General features: G+C 39.8%; 1 protein-coding gene across 1 annotated transcript; it reads right to left on the bottom strand.

Annotated features, from left to right (window-relative positions):
- Window positions 1–865: 865 nt before the first annotated feature.
- On the bottom strand, window positions 866–11,187 carry LOC139608010 (potassium channel subfamily K member 4). The gene is made up of 8 exons (XM_071461426.1): window positions 11,048–11,187; window positions 9,387–9,516; window positions 8,825–9,101; window positions 4,377–4,491; window positions 4,129–4,289; window positions 3,845–4,031; window positions 2,200–2,342; window positions 866–2,115 (listed from the first exon to the last, which is right to left on the bottom strand). The coding sequence occupies exons 3-8, from the start codon at window positions 9,011–9,013 to the stop codon at window positions 1,507–1,509; spliced, it is 1,404 nt and encodes a 467-aa protein (XP_071317527.1). The 5' UTR covers window positions 9,014–9,101; window positions 9,387–9,516; window positions 11,048–11,187; the 3' UTR covers window positions 866–1,506.
- Between the last annotated feature and the right edge of the window lie 6,131 nt (window positions 11,188–17,318).

Below are 17,318 nucleotides of genomic sequence, written 5' to 3'. Positions count from 1 at the left end.
AGCCACAAATTGCTGTTGCACCTTGTTTGTCCTTGGTGCCATTTTCAGATTAAAACACCAAGGTAGAGTTACCAGCCAAGTATCACTTACATGGATCAACTGAGCAGCTATAGCACATGCTAAAAGGGCCCTATTGACAACTTGAAGGACATTCCTACAGTACAGTACATCCACTATATAGTACTGTATGTACAGTATGCTGTTCAAGTTCAAACTGCTCTATGAGCATTAAAGCTAGATGCATGTTTTCATCCTTGCCATGAAATTCTAATATGTCTGAGCTGAAGCAGCTGTGTAGGTAAAATGGTCCAACACTCTTCCTGAACACTCTGCAGGTCTGATCAGCAGCTACTGGAGGTGGTGGTTTGAGGTTACTGCCGCCAAAGGAGGTTTGCCCAGTTATTAAATCTTACTTGAATGTGTTCAGTAAAGACACAAATGATTACACAACAAAGGTCCAGGGCCAGACACAAACTAGGGAAGTTCTTGGTTCATGTTCAGCACCTTAACCCCTGGACGCCTTGAGCACTGCAGCCAAATTTCAGTAAGTCTGGCACGCTTCTTGTAGCTAGATTCCAGTTTTCAGTGAGTATTTTCAGTCTTTGAGGAAACATTATAAACCCCACTGTGATTCAACTCTCTCGAATGCACCTTCTTGTGCTTGACCTCAGCTTTGTTGGAAATTTGTTGACCTACTTCTTCTTATAAGAATGTTGATGCCGTCCACAACTATTCCCACCGGGGCACTCACCCAATATGTGATGACAAAAATTGTTTGTTTCACATCTATTATCCTGTTTCGCTGAGAAGTCTATGGACCAGAACAGCATCTTTAGAAATCAGCTACTTGTAAGACACAGTTCTGCTTTCATTTAAAAAAAATCTTTATTACATATATGCAGTACATGAGGATTAATGTGTTTGACCAATCAGAATGCAAATATTATGGTTGTACACAGTATTTAGAAAAAAATAGTTACATACCAAAAATGTACAAGAGCCTGTTTAGTACCCGTTTATTTGTTGGCAGGATTTAAGAGCAACAGTCTCAGACCAAGGCAATCTCTCTGTAACATGAACACCACATTCCTGTGGCGAGCTTCTGAGTGGATGGGTTTTCATGGCTTTTCCTTGTTTCTTGCACTTTTTGGATTAGTAAAAGGCAGGGAACCCTCTTACTGAGAGAATGATAGTGCATTTCTGTCTTGGCCCAGTAGAGAGCAGTAGAGAGCAGTGGCTCCTCCGAAAGCAATGGGAGCATTGGCAGAAAAATTGCTTTGATCATCATCTTTGAATGAGGCATACACACTCACATGCAAAGGGAATTAAATGCAAACCACAAGTGGCTAAGGCATCTGCAACATGTTTTCATCTTAAGTGTCTGTAAGTAAGCAGTAGATATACACAAATAAATTGCTACACTGAAAACTCCTCTATCGGATTTTCAATACATCTTAAATGTCTCAGCTGATTACTTGCTGTAGCAGTGGAGTTTCTGTAACCAGCCTAAATCTTAACGTTTAGCGGTAGATCTGGAACTGGTTTGGGGCTTCCATTGCGTTCCCTCTTGTCATATTTGGGGCTGTTGATTTTGGGGATTCTCTGTGGAACAGGCCTTCTGTGGCGTCTTCTCTTCGGCTGACGAGAGCATACAGAGTTGGGGTGTGTTGGATCCAGCAGAGGATCCAAATGTAGTTTACCACTCTGAGTATCTGAGGACTCATCAATAAATGCAAGGTTCTCCCCAAAGTAATCCAGAGGCTGAGACAGGTGGGGATCTGGAAGAGTCTCCTCCTTTTCAGCCTCTGCAGCTTTTTCTTCAGGCACTCGCTCCGTCTGAGTGGCCTGAGAGTCTGTTTCTGATGCAGACCCTGATTCGTTAGAGGAGGTGGAAGAGGAGTAAGATCCAGAATCTGTATGACTCCCATTCTGCTCTTCTTTCCCCTCAGGAGCCCCTGTAGCGGACACACTGTGACCATGGCTGCGAGAGCCATGGCGGTGCTTTCGCCGGCGCCGTTTGAAGGGGTCATCAATTTTCCCTGGAATGCGGAAATCCACCGACATATTCTGGATGTTCTGAGTCCAGTCAGTGGCGTGTGCTCGTAGCCCCTCCATCTAAGGGAAGAGGATAAAACCAGACATGATGGAAAGAGAGTGGCAAAGAGAAGACACGATAAACAGACAGGTGAGTCCAAGTACCTCAGCTCTGGTCTTCTTAGAAAGAACCCGAAGCCAGTTACCAATCATTGTCAAGATAGATGCAAAGTAGGCAAGACCCAGCAAGATCCAGAACCACACCAAAGGCTTGTACCAGTGGTCGCTCCCCTCCTGTCCAGAATCCCCTTTGAGAAGACGCCAAGAATTACAAGTTTACAGCAGCAATCAGTTAAGGTAACTTATTCAAACTTCCATCCATCCATTACTGCGGAGTAAATAAACATTTAAGACAGGAGATATTATACAGCAGATGAGATGATCAATAATTCATCTCTCACAAGAAAATCACCCTAAATAATTAATGAGGTAAATGAAAATTGTGTGTGCTAAGTGAACTTAATGCATTACAACTGACAGGTATATTTATGGTTCTTAGACTATTTAAGTTACACCAGGAACTCATCAGCAGATCAATAAATTCAGCGAAAAAGCAAAAATACGCAAAAGCAAGTGCAGAAGAGAAGAAGCAGCGTTTTCACTCCAGCTGCTTTGCACGAACAAGGAGATATCCCGAGTAAATTCTTATTTGTCTGTAAATCAAAACATGTCCAGTGTTGACAAGCTGTCAGTGATGTGCACAGGGAGCTCAGTGTTTTTATGTTATTAACCTGTCTATCAAATGGGGAAGCTTCAGTGCACTGATTAGATATTTTGACATCTGATGTGGTCCTCTGGTTTGGTCAAGTCCATCTCTACATGCAGAAAGAGCTGGGTCAGATTTAGTGATTTGGGAACTCCAGGTAAATCCAGACACGAGACCTCCCTGCCTCATGCCTTACTCCAACCCCTTCTCTAACTGAGAGTATCACGAATGACTGAGGTTATTGATTTTCATGGATAACATCATTTACCTTGTTTTTCCCTGCTTCCTCCATGTTAACCTCTCACTTGACTGGCCATTGAATAAAGCAAATTTATTCAAGTATTAAATTTAAATATAATTTTTCTGATACTACTCCACCCAACAATTCTAAAGGTAACTTTGTATTCCACTACATTTGACAGCTTTGGTTACTTACATATTATGATTTTACTTCCAAAACATATGACCAGTTTATATGATGCAATGTTCTTTAATAAATAACACATTCTATAAAGTAGTTATTAAAATATAAATGTCGCTTAAGTGTGAATTTATCCATAATCGTAATCCAGTAGTAAAATACTCGGCCCGCAGAACTTTGAAAGGGAGCATTCTGCAAAATGAGCAGGCTACTTGTGATAGTTAAAATTTATTTAGCTGATAATAGAGTACCTTTATAGTATCTTCTAATATTGCCTGTCGTTACTTAACATTACATGAAGCATTTGATAATGCATGTGGCCACACCTTCTGTCTCCTTCTGTCTTCCGCTTATCTTCAATGCAGATTTCTCCTCTTGCATTTAATTATCTTTGTGTGTGTTGCTACATGGTTACATGCGTTACAGGTTTTGCAATTAATGTATTTTGTACAGGAGCACAGTGATGCAGTGATAAAAGAAGCACTTTGAGATTATTTTGTATTATTATTTTTTATATTGTAGATTATATAAATACACTGTATGTACAAATACGCAGACCCAGAGAGTGTGTGCACACCACTGCAAGCTTTGTAAAGAAACGTGGTGGATCAGCGGTTGTATACCTGCAACATAGTCTCCAAACCCCACTGTTGTTAGGGTGATAACTACGAAGTAGGCCGACTCCAGAAGAGACCAATGCTCCACCTCTTGGAAAACTAAGATAGGCACTGCAACAAAGAGGAGGCAGCCCAGCAATATGGACAGGACGGCTGAGATCACTCGCACAATAGTGGGACTAACACGCCATTTCTGTCAGAAGGGTGACACGACACAGTGGTATGAGACAAATTAAGTGAAGCACGTGTACAAGCAAAGAAGACATGTACAACTTTGTTTGGAGTCTGACCAGGAAAAGAATTTCTATTTTGGCGACAGCTTTCCTCAGCCAAGTACCCAGATGGTCTCCAACTCCGGCGAGCAGGATACCAAACATTGGGATTCCCACAAGAGCGTAGAAAATGCAGAACAGCTGCCCTCCTTCTGTCTTGGGGGAGATGTTTCCAAAACCTGACATGCAGGATCAGACGTTGAAGACAGAAAATCTAAACAGAATCTAGTCAGAATTAAACGTAGTGGTCTTAATGATTCACCTACCAATGGTTGTGATAATTGTCCCTGAGAAAAAAAAGGCACTGGCCAGATCCCACTGACTGACAAAGGTATCATTGCTGCTGGGGTCCACGCCTGCACCGACGGCCTCCACCACCTCCTGGGATGGGACGGTGGAGAAGAGAAGAGTTACATGATTCATTTCTGACATGCTGAGGGTTTCAAAGGCTCACACACGAGCATGAGGTTTTTTTTTTGTTGCCCAGTTAAAGGTCAATCAATTTATTACTTTACAAGCAGTTGCAGAGAATTAGCTCCTCCACAGTGGAGTTGGAAATGCTGTAGAAAATGCACGGTCACGATCACCAGCAGGCTGTCAGTGACAAAGAGCTGACTGGTGATGTACTGCAACGGCTCCATTCTGTCCCAAGTGTATCGAACCACTGCCAGCACAGATAATCTAATTGCCTGATCTAATTATCTGTTTCATGTCTGTTGGTACTTGAAGACGTTCGTTAATTCTGAATTTGAAGCTGAATATGATAAAGTTGTGACAGAACATGATCTCTTCAGACTTTATTATTTCTAATAAATTTAGAAGTCTGTGATTACAGAGAGGCTGTGTCTGCCTGGTGCCACAGCGTATGATGTCTGTCCCAACTGATTTGGGAAAATTGATTGAGTTCTATTAGTTTCCAACTCTATTTGTGCATTAATTTGAATCGCTAATGCTCCTAATTAGTTTTCCATGTTGAGAAGCCATAGTGGCTGAAATATTGTAAGACTATGTAATGATTTGCCTGCATTTCAGTCACCACAGGAGTACATTTTAGTGTGGTTATGTGGCCAGAGCATTTTGGAATAAAATGGATAATGAAACCATTTGTTTTTTACTCTTTAGCCGCAGCAAATTCTATTAAAAGAAATCAGGGTCAAAGGGTAAATTATGAGGTTTGCCACGTGTACACAGCCTCGATGTCCGTTCACCAGCAGTAATAAGTCTGAACTATTTGGAGCCAGATAAAAAATAATTTTAACTTTACTGTCTGACTATTTAATTTCAGTGTTATAATATAGTGAAACAACAGAGGAAGTACGATTGTAGAGGAGATTACCGACCATAAGCTTTGCATGGCCATGACATGCAGCCACAGATATAACAACACACAGTATGCATACAAATGAAACAATTATTATAAAAAAAAAACAAAAAAAAAAAACAATGCTGTAATAATAATTGATTACATTTAATTAATTGTTTTCTTAGTAAAATGTTATAAAATAATGAAAAAAATCCCTCGCTTGTCCCTATAAAGCCCACGATGACATGTTTGCTTGTTTTGTTGTATCAACAGTCGAAAACTAATTACATTTTCTGTTGACCAGTCGATTGGTTGACTAATCAGTCCAGTTGGTAAAGATTTGTCAGTTTTATCTGATTGCAGATTTCGTCTGAGTTCATCCATGTCTAAAATTCTGTGCTACACACTATTCTCTGATTTACAGCATGAAGACCAGCACTGACAGACCACACCTGCAGGCCTCCTCAAAAACAGCTGTGCCACAATACCATACACATGACTGACCACATTAATAGCCAGTGGTATAAATGTACAACTGTACAAGGGTGACATCGCGTAGAGAGTGTGACATCTCACATTACTCAAGTAGAGAACCGATTGTAGTAGGTGGGAACTTTGAATTTATTAAAGACCTGTTGAAATATCAGCTGACAAAAGTTCCGTGAAACCTGACCCACAATGCCGCTTGTTGCACAGAACAAAATCTGGAGAATGTAACAGCTGCCTTGCTCACTCATGTAATTATTCTTCTTGTTTTATCTTTCGAGCCCCAAGGTGTTTAATATTAAATAATTAAGATATTTACAAAATAGTCCTATGAATACATTTTTGTTAAATAATTTAAGAGATAATTAAAACTCAACTTAGTATTAAGAAATGTTATTTAATAGTATTTTCATAATAACTGTTTCATAGGTGTTTTTTTTTTTCATATAACAAAATGTCATTATTCAGAAGTCTGTGTTTATTTCTTAATGGCATTTGTCCCATTAACACTTTTATTTCATGTCACTTATTAATTAACACTGTCACTTTTCACAACAGTGGTTTCTAAGACAAGCAAACTCCACAATCACCACCACCTTTAGCCAGTTAGCTCCTGTTAGCTGGAGCAACAACAATGCTAAAGTCATTCCACAGAAGCTCCTTTTACTTATTTAGCTTGACAAGGATGCACATGCTATCTACCTGGTTGGTTAACTAGCTACAGTAGGTGGCTAACAGGCTATTAAAAATGTGTTTCTTACTGGCAAAATTCAGGTGAAGCCACCTCAAGTTGGAACAAAAACGCGGAAAGTTATCAAAAAGTTTGGTCCACAATATTCAGCTGTTGACGTCAAATACACAGAAACATGGCGGACAAAAGTAAATGTTTGGTTGATAATAAGAAACGATTGATTATGGTGCAAATTCACATTTTCAGTTTTTTTGCTGACATTTTCAATTGATAACGGTATTACATTGTAACCGTTAGCTGCTGTTAGCTGCACTTAGAGAGACCTAGATTAGTTCGATTTAGCAGTAACCTTGATGACAAGTCATTTAAAGCAATTTTTGCAATGGTTTCAAGGAATTTGCTGGTGCAGCAACAAATCTGGGACAAAAGGGGGAGCGGAAATAGGACCACCCGAGGAGCACATGGGTGCGACATAAATATGGTAGCAGCTGTTGAGCTTGCTAGCTTAAGAGGCAGGAGACGTGACAGGCTGAAAGATGAGAGGGCGGTCATGGTTTTTCTCTGTTTCTCTGTCATGTAAAGTGACATTATAAAACAAAACTTGACATGAAATAAAGTTGTCACTGGGAAAAATGCCTTAAGAAATAAAAGCAGACTTTGAAAAAGGGTATTTCGAAACAAAATATCTATAATTATCCTTGTTATTAAAATATTAATAATTAAATAACATTATAATTAGTTTCTTTTTTACAGCTTTTTCATTTATTTCAAAAACTGTTGGTTCATTTACACAACGTATTCATATATTTATTTATTCAATAGTATATTTTCTGTTTATTTAATACTGAACACTTTGGGGTTCACTGCTGATATTACTATAATTCATATCTCCTCATTATCTGCTTTATTTAATCAGTAAACAGTCGTCAGTTATATCCTTCAGTCCCTCAAACCTTTTCGCAAATGTCAGCCGCTGCATCTATAGATCACTGCAGACTAAAACAGTAATTTACAACGTGCATTCTGGAGCGAGGACAAAGATCTCAGAATCACAGCACAGTTGCCAAGCCAGCTCGTAACGCACAACCTATACATGACTCAGCTTTCACTCATACACACACTCAAGCCGACCCCTCCTCAACGCTGCTGCTCTGACCACACCTGCTGTGCTGCTCTATAGGGCCACCAAGAGGCTTCACTGACGATACACAAATCTGAAGAGTCAGGACCTACAGAAAAGTTTCACAGCATGATATGATGTATGGTCAGAGTCAAGCAAGTTCCCAGCGAATATAAAATATGAACCACAGTTATCTGTCAGCCAAGGAGCCAAAATGTATTTTTAGCAACAAGGTGGTCAGGCTCTAAGCTTCAGATCCTCTTTGGTGTTTGTTTATGTGTAAATAACAACAAGCTGTGACTTTGTACACTGTCACGGTCACTTTTGTATGCACAGTTTGTAGATTCAGTAACCTAGACCCTGTTGAGTGTTAGACAGAAGTAGAAAATAAATAGAGAAAAAAAAAAATCTGAATAGAAAATTTCATCAATCAATTCCTAATTAAATGTTCTTTAAAATTATCAGCACCAATTTAATTGCCACATATCAATTTCATGGATTTTAATCTTTATTGCGAATATGAAAGTAACAAAAAAGTAACGTTTTTGGCCTGAAAGACTTGTGAAAGGAAGGAAATACTGTGGAATCACAGAAGGTCAGAAGTTGTGTTTAGATTTCTTTTCAGTGGTTCCCACCTGGAGTCAGAATGATTAACGAAAGCTCATTAAAATGATAATAAAGGGGAAACACACACACAAAAAGACTTTTTTGTGGAATACAATGCTTTCACCTCTTCAGACCACTTACACTTCTTCACATTAGAAGGAAAATCACTGTTTTGGTTGCACTGCTCACAATTCACGTCAAGGCCATAAGCTGTGATGAGGCATCGCAAACAGATATTGCTTCATTTTGGGGTGACCAAGCCAAAAAGGTTGGAAACTGCTGCTTCAGGTAACTCAAGCCTGACACAAAAGTGGTGTCATTGATATGTTCAAGCCCATTTACAGACAACCCACCATGACGCCACCCTTCTTGAAATTGTAAGAACTCTGAGGGAGAGGGGCCTTGCTGCCCAAGAGAGACAACTGCGTCTTGTTGAGGTGCCTGTTAAACACATAAACATTTTCCAGAATTAAAACCAGAAAATGAGACAGGTGAAGCTCTGCTGTACCTCTATAAGCATCTGTAGGTTGTCTGAATCGACACAGGTGAAGTTCGACAGGAAGTCCCGGCGTGCGAGCAGCAGTTGCATGTGCTTGCCCTCCTCTCGTGGAGCCTCCAAGGCGCGGAACACCACAGCACCCAGCACCAAGTAGAGAAGGACCCCCGTCAGGATGACGAGCACGGTGGAGCAGCGCATGGCTGCACCTCCACTCAGTTCGAACGTATGCTGCTGTTTCTCCCTGCCAGCCTCAGCGCTGGTGTGGCCTGGATCCCAGCTGCTGCAGCTAAAACATCAGCAACCACACAAACACAAGGGTTTTATACTGACCACAGTGTCTGCTGCCGCCGGTCTATTAGCTGCACACAAGGCATTAAATGGACTCGAGCTTCACCACACTGCTGACACACAGTAAATGCAACATCCTTGGTAAAAAAAAAAACTAAAAAAAAACCTGTTCATCTGATCTACCAAATACTTTCAACAGATGTGATTGCATGATGGGAAATAACATATAAACAATCCATGTCGTGAATACGCAGATGTTTGCACACATGACACTTAAGCCCACCTGTCAATCCGCCTCAGATGCCCACGCCTTCGTCTTTTCCAGTCCTTCTTGGTACCAGGTCTGAGGATGGAGTCCCTGGATCCGTAACCACTGGGGAGCCCGTCCACCTCACACTCTGAAGGAGGGGACACTAGATGGGACGACAGACACGTATTTTCATACACAATTCAGCAGAACAAGAACAACAACACCAATACAAAATTTGTCAGTCGTGAGAATAATCCTTAATGGCAGGCAACAATCAACAACAAGGTGAGGCTCTCAGGTGAGACAAGGTCACACACTGTGCAACAAAAGCCACTTTTGTTTGTGATGAGAGACAGCTCAGCTTTGTTGTTCCATCCTCACTTAGGTAAACATTGGATGGAGAAAAGAGGGATTCCCTGCATTGGATGAGAACAATGTCTTATTGTAAATGAAACTTATTTCCTTTCGGTGATGCTGATCAGCAGTTGGAGATGAAACGATATAGTAAAGTGCAGTTACCTCTAATTACAGCAGATAGGAACTAAAGAGATATTTGTAAACATAAAGAAGCAGATGAATGATGAGCGATGAGTGTTGTCCAGCTGTGAAACCTGGCTGGGTGTGATCGTCAACCCAAGAAGGTATTTTCATTTCAAACTGAAACTGGAGCCAAGGCTCTGTACTCTGATGCATCTTTACCTTGTTGAAGCAATGGAGCTGAGAGACTGATAGATGTGTCAGACACTCCCTTTGTCCCAGAAAGTTCAGAAATTATTTAAAAGAGAGGGATTTTTTCATTTGGACCAGTGAGCCTGCCTCTTGCAATTCATTCTGCATCACTGGACTGCAAAAACGAAAAGTTCGGTGACTGCAGTTCTTTAGTCAGCAGATCCACTGGTCTTGATCCAAAATTTGAGCAATAAACTGTCTGTGTGGTGACAGAAAAATATACACTGGCTCTGAAAACAGTTTTACAGCTGCTGGGAAGAAACAAAGGGACTGTCCACTTATTAAATAAACACATTACAGCCAGAGGTTCGCAGCGCGTGCACCCATACCTACATCATACCTACATTACAGTAGTTAAAGTGGCACAAGACATTTTGGTACACACATGCAGCACATGTCACAATTATAATATATATATACAATTATATATATATATATATATAAAAATAGATATAGATAGATAGATAGATAGATACACACACACACACACACACACACACACACACATATATATATATATATATATATATATATATATATATATAAAACTTACAAGTTATATACAGTGCATGAATTACTTAAAGAACACAAACAATGATCCACATTTTTCTCTTATTCTAATACATATTGGCCCAACTACATAGTTAAAAAGAACGTCTGAATGTGCAAACTGGCCGTCGAACATCTATCATCCATCAAACCAGATGCATTACAATAAAGCAGCTAATATGCAGTTTGACTGCTGTGTCCTACCACAGACAGACACAGACTGACAGGCAGATACAGATCATGCACCACCAGACAAAAGGAAATTGTAATATGGCTTGCCAACAGTGTTGCTGCTGCTGCAGCTGGGCCATGCCCATTTTGATCCCTCTTTTTTATTACCGTTTATAGTCCCTCTGGGTCCACAAGAGGTATGGTGCTGACCAAAGCGCCCGACAGTCCAGTCCGTGTGTGCTTACCTCAGAGTGAAGGATCATAAGAATCCAGAGTACCGGTCGCCTCATGCAGAGTCTTCCCTGAGTTCAGGCAGCTGCATACAGGGAGTGTGTGTGAGCATGTGTGTGTGTGTGAGTGAGGCTGTTGCTGAGCGCACAAGAGTGAAAAAGATACTCACTCAAACTGACTTTATAGAGAGAGAGAGAGTGAATTAAAGAGAGAGAGAGGGAGGGCAGCACAGATAAAGATGGAGGTGACGATGAGAGCTAGACCCCACTTAGAGACTCTGGTCTGAATTTGTTTTCCAAACAGCAGGTAAAGATTTGCAAAAGAAAGGGAGACCTACTCTGGAAAGCTGCAATGATTTTTTTTTTTTTTTTTTTTGCATACTCACAATGCATCTCGTAATTTGCTTCAGGCTGTAATTATAATTTTTTATATTGTCATTTTCTCCTGGGAAATAGAAGCTACGCACAATGTACAGTGGTAGTGACAGGACTCATATCTTTGCGCAGCTATCAATATCACTATGGGATCGATTTTTAAGATTCATTGAGGCCTGATTGGTGCAACGCTGCCAGCTCTGCAGGGGGAGGCCAGCTCAGCCACCGTTCACCCCACTCTCAACATCCCAGCTTCCTCACAAGCCTCCTGAACTGCTGCTGCTGCTCTCTCTTTTTTTCTGTTCACAGGGGTGGGGATAAGGTTTCTCAGACAGATCGAGGAAACTGAAGTGCACTCCCAGTTGTTCCTCTCACACATCATCAGGTCCCACGAGGTCAGGATATTTCTGCTACACATTTCATATTCCTGGCTTCAAAGTTTAATGGTCTTTTTTAGAGTGATTACATCACTCTCAGTGACCTCAGGTTGCTATGTTATGTAATAGTTAGCCTGAATACAGTATATAGGAGTATAGTTTGAATTACTGGATCTGCCCTCACTCTGAAGTCAGCCCACTTTCTCTGAGTATACATATACAGATGGGTGACAAATTAAAGGAAAAATCAAAATAAATTAGTGTAATCATAACCAATGGAGACGCTTCCATACAGGGAACAAGGGTTCACTGAATGGTTTAGGGAGTTTCATAATTGCCTTTGTGTTGGGATGGGGCCTTTCTTGTTGTCTCCAGTCTGGAAAAATTTCGATTTGAAATGTTCACGGCTGAGTTATGGAGGAGCTTGTGGAGACAGTGTGTATGGTGGTATTTCCCATGTCTTAAATAAACACTGTCAACACAGTTGGCCGGAAAGCCTCGTTGCTTCAACAAGACTTCATCAACCCATCGCTAACAGCCTTCACAATCTCTAGATCTCAACCCAACTCAACACCTATGGGAGAGTAGAGGAGGAGGTCGCTGGGATGGAGCAGATTGAACGATCACATTAGCTCAGTGCTGTGGTGGGGGTCGATGGTGAGGTTGGACGTTACTGAGTGATGAGGGTGTGCAGCTGTTCTGCTGTATCACTGAAACTCCCTGTTGAGTCTTTTGAAGCTGTCAACAAAACATGTAGCGGCAGGTGGCTCCTTGGATATAGGGTAATACTCTTTCAGATTTTGATCGTGAGTACGACTACATGAGTATGTAAGGTTTCAAGTCCAGCTGAAATCACATGGAGTCAAAGCTAATAACTGTGTCCCAATTCAGAGGCTGCGACCGCTTGCGTCACAGCGGCACAACTAGGCTGTGCGATTTCGTAGGCACCTTCAAATGCGGCCTTCTTTTCCTGAGCAACGAAGGCCCAACCTATCCCAAGATTCATTGCGCGGAAATAATATGGCAGCAAACAACGTCAACAGAGAGCCCAATTTTGGTTTTGGTTTCGGCCTTAAAACCTCAAGTTTTTGTGAGAAAAAGTTATGTCAAGGTTGCTAGGCAACAGGAGCCATGCCCTGCAACCCAACAGTAAGTGCAGGCACAGCAAAGCAAAAAACCTGCATAGGCCAGATTCTCATTTCAGCTCAGATTTTGCGGGGACACACCTTCGTAGACTGCGTCCTCTGAAGTATGTGTCTCCTGAATTGGGACACAGCTAATGTCTTTTTATTTTAGGTTTTATTTTTATGCCTGTGGCAACAGCTGTGGCCGGAGGCGTTATGTTTTTGGGTTGTCCATCAATCTATCCGTCCCATTCTCATGAACGCTTTATCCGAGGAGCACCTTGAGAGAATTTTATTACATCTGGCACGAGCGTCTGCTTGGACTCGAGGATGAACTGATTTTTTGAATTTGGTGGTCAAGGGTCAAAGGTCACTGTGACCTCACAAAATATGTTTTTAGCCAGAACTCAACAATTTATATGCTAATTATGACACAATTTAACACAAATGTCTACGAGGATAAATGCTTTTAAATGCTAAAGGTAAAAGGTCAACTTCACTATGACATAATATCATTCTGCAGAAACACTTCTAGCCAGGTAGTCAGCTATTGAAGTGGTGACTCACCTTGAAACTGTGGTGATTGTAGAGATCGTCTGTCCTGCCAGGCTGAATGTGTGTGTGAAAAATAGTCTCTAAGCGAAGACAGCATGTTTCCCACTGGAAATTATTCACTGGAATCATACCCGTCAATATAGTGATGACCTCCACTTTGCCAAAACAGATACTTGATATGTTATCTTTTTTTAAATCCTTCTAAGTCGTCACAACATATTGAATGAGTCTCGACAGGCAGGGACATAAACGGTCGAACCATTGCCAGGCGGTAATTCTAGCTTGTTGTAAATATGGTTTAGAATAAATCACTTTGATTGGCTGTATGGAAACATAGATGTAGTTCTCTGGTATTTCTACTGATTAATGTAAAAATAGGCTGACCATCATAAAACTAAGAAATATAATATATCATGTTTTTCCTTTTGTTTTTTTCTCAAAGGAGAACACAGGACATGATGATTTACAGAGCAGATATGTATGTACGCTGTGGCAGGAAAATATATGCACACTTACAGTTTATATAATTCATACTTATGTATACTGTGCCAGATATACTGTTAGATTAAAACATATTAAAGACCAGTTGTTGACTGATGTTTGTGTTTGGATATGATTATTGATCACAAATATGATTCAGGGACTGAATTCAACCAAAATGGAGGAGTTTGAATTTAAATGTGTATGTTTTAATTATAGTGATTAAAAATGTCCAACTTTATGCTGTTGCTGTTTTCCTTTTTTTCCCACAACAGAAAAACATCTGTCACACAAATTTTCACATATCTTGTACAATACCCATTAAAATGAACAAATTAGTACCAAAACTTTGATGAGCACATCTGCAGATCAATCTATTACATGTGATTGTATGACATTTTTTGACACACCCTTAAATACAAGATAAGTTATATAATATTTTTTTCACTTTTCACAACAAATGCATCAGTGCATTTGTTTTCACATATTTGACATGTGACAATAGATAGTAAATATGTCTGCAAACAGAAAATGAATGTTTCATGTCATGGACCTTTAAGCAAGGAAAATACTAAAATACTGTATAACATACATTTTGGTTTGCTGCTGTTTTGCTTTCAAATTATATTTAAAATGTATAATATGTGACATATATTTTAGTGCACACTGGTACTGTACGTTGTTAAATCATTTCGAAAGATGTGCACATGTTGCTCATCAACAATGTTAGGTGTAATAAACAAATGATCTCTCACTGTTAATCACTGATTGAACGTATTACATTACTGCAGCTGGAGTTAAGTAATAAATGAGAGACTGACACAGGCATGTATCATAGTATCATATCAAAGCATTAGACCGCTCATCATGTTGTGATGTATTTAAATGCATTTGTAATCAGATAGAACTCGACACATCTTTCTTCAGCTTTTCCTGCAAATACCTAATCCATACCTGCTGAACTGGATTTATTTTATGCACTCACCACATAAACTGTTAAATACATTTAGCTCCTTCAATTCAATCTATGTGAAAGCTCCAGTCTTTCTGTTCTCACAAAAACTGAACACAGTCCAACTGCAGTGAAACAGGTGTCTTATTACTCTGGCTACATGAATCACGACAAGGTGCAGCAGGAGGAGGGTTCACGGAAATGGCCAAGAATCATTTATTGTGAGGAAAAATGATGCAGTGATCGTTGTTAAACAGAAAACTCTACAGAATACTGTAGATACTGCAGGAAAAGGAAAAACCTTGGGCAGCTTTTGCATTGCTCATACAAAACATTTCCTTTCTACTGCATAAATTATAGTCAGAAAAAAAGTCTCTTTTCATCATCATAAATATTTCATTGGAACTATGGTTAAGAAAACTCAAATTACTGCATAGTGTCCTGGAAAGTCATGCTGATATCAAAAATGTATATAAGAAATATACAATCTCTCTCCATAATACCTCTACAAATGACAGGGCCATATTCACAGGCAGATTTTTTTTTTTTGTTTGTATCGTATATTAGTAATTCTGGCAGCTATGTCATTGATTTCTCGTCACAGAACAAATCAAACAGTGAGACAAACAGTCACTCATGCAAAGAAGTTAGAAATCCTTACTTTTGTTGATCAATGGTTGCAATTTCAGGCTCCTATTAATTTTGTGTGGTTTTGTTTGCAAAATGAAGATGAATCAATGAAGGTTCAGCCAGTGGGAAAAAAAAAAAAAAAAACAGGAGACAGATTTTGGAAGTAGATCTCTTCAGAGAATCCAAGAAGAAGCTGCACTGAAATAAAACATTCGTATTGACTGACCTGATAAATAAAATGTGCTCACAATTACCGCTGAAGGAATGTGGTAGTAAATAAAAGAGAGAGAGGGAGGGGACAGAGAGAAACATGAGGAGGAGGGGGACTGTATCGCTATTATGAGCACTTTATTTTCAATTAAGCCTTCTCACATCTGCTGTAAGCTCACTTTCTGCCATTTTTGATGATGCAGGGATTTCTTGGACTGGAAATTGACTGGTTAGCAAACGTCTGCAACTTTGCTGATTTAAGGGAAGATGCACTTTCAAGGAACAGTGGTAAAAAAAACACTCCAGAAAAAAAAATAATAATAAAAAAAATTGTATCACATAGCAGCACTAAAAATCAAGAGCTATATGATCTGCAGGTTCCTGTTTAAAGTAAAGCATGCTGATTCACACATTGAGGTCATTTTTTTAACTTCAGTAACTCTCTAGTAACTGACTGTTAACTGATGGTAGCGATTGTGAACTACAATTTAATACCTGAAAACTTAATAACAGATCACTTTAATTTAATCATTAAGTATACATAACAACATAGTTGAGAAATGTCACTCAAAACCACAAAAGAGGTGCCGGTGGTGCAACAAGGCAGGTCAGGCGGTCACCAAAGTCAGTAGGATTCCTCCTCTGGGGATCATGAATGTTTGCACAACATTTCATGGCAATCCCTAAAATAGCTGTTGAGATATTTCAGTCTTGGGGGGTGACCAAAGGGTGCATACCACGTCCACGGCCTCATTAGACCTGCCTCAGTCTCAGGACTGTGTGGACATGTATGGCCTGCGGCAGACTGGCCTCTCCCCAACTTTCTTTTTAGTAATGGGATGCACACAATTTACCATCTAATCTAATCATCCTTTATTATTTTTATTATTACAGCCTATAGAATATTTAATGACATCATGTAATTTCCCAGCATAGCTCTGCTCAACATCAGCCTGAGCAGAGGTCTCATCAGCCAGAAAGAGTCTGGAGTATCTGAGAAGCTATACACTGTTACACCTCTCATCGATTTGCCATGGAATCCATTTATTACACTTTAATTTACACTCTAATCTGATCCATCCAGGTCCTGAAAAGCTTTTAAACCATGAGAGGAAGTCAACATAACTAAGAGGGATATGAAGTAAGAGAGAGTGTGAGAGAAATTTATTACAGGACAACTGGCTGAAGTGTGCCTGCTGCTGCATACCTGCTTTTCAAACCCACTTCAGCAACATCAAGATAAAGATTTAAATACTTTGCTATCAATGGATTCCTTTATATCCAATTTTATTTTATTTATTTATTTTATTGGCAACATTGCTTAACAAGCTCTTAACACATCAACATTGATGTGACAAATGTGTTAGCAAACAGTTACCTGTTTATACATCCAGTCAACAGGGAGAAACATTAGCACCATTTGGAGTCGTGCTTCTATTCACCTGATCAATGAGTCCAATATTCATGTTAGCTTTAGCTTTTTTTGGTCTCTGTTAAAACTGAGGTTCTTTATCATTAAAACAGCTGCCTTCTGCACCTTGGATGAAAAAATGAACCAAAACAGTAAAGTTGAAAGTCCTACG

Source organism: Trachinotus anak, unplaced genomic scaffold, assembly GCF_046630095.1.
Source record: "Trachinotus anak isolate AG129_WGS33_773 ecotype Australia unplaced genomic scaffold, CSIRO_AGI_Tana_v1 ptg000024l, whole genome shotgun sequence".
NCBI lineage: Eukaryota > Metazoa > Chordata > Actinopteri > Carangiformes > Carangidae > Trachinotus > Trachinotus anak.
Note: the sequence above shows the minus strand (reverse complement) of the source record. Positions and strands in the feature narration are given on the sequence as shown.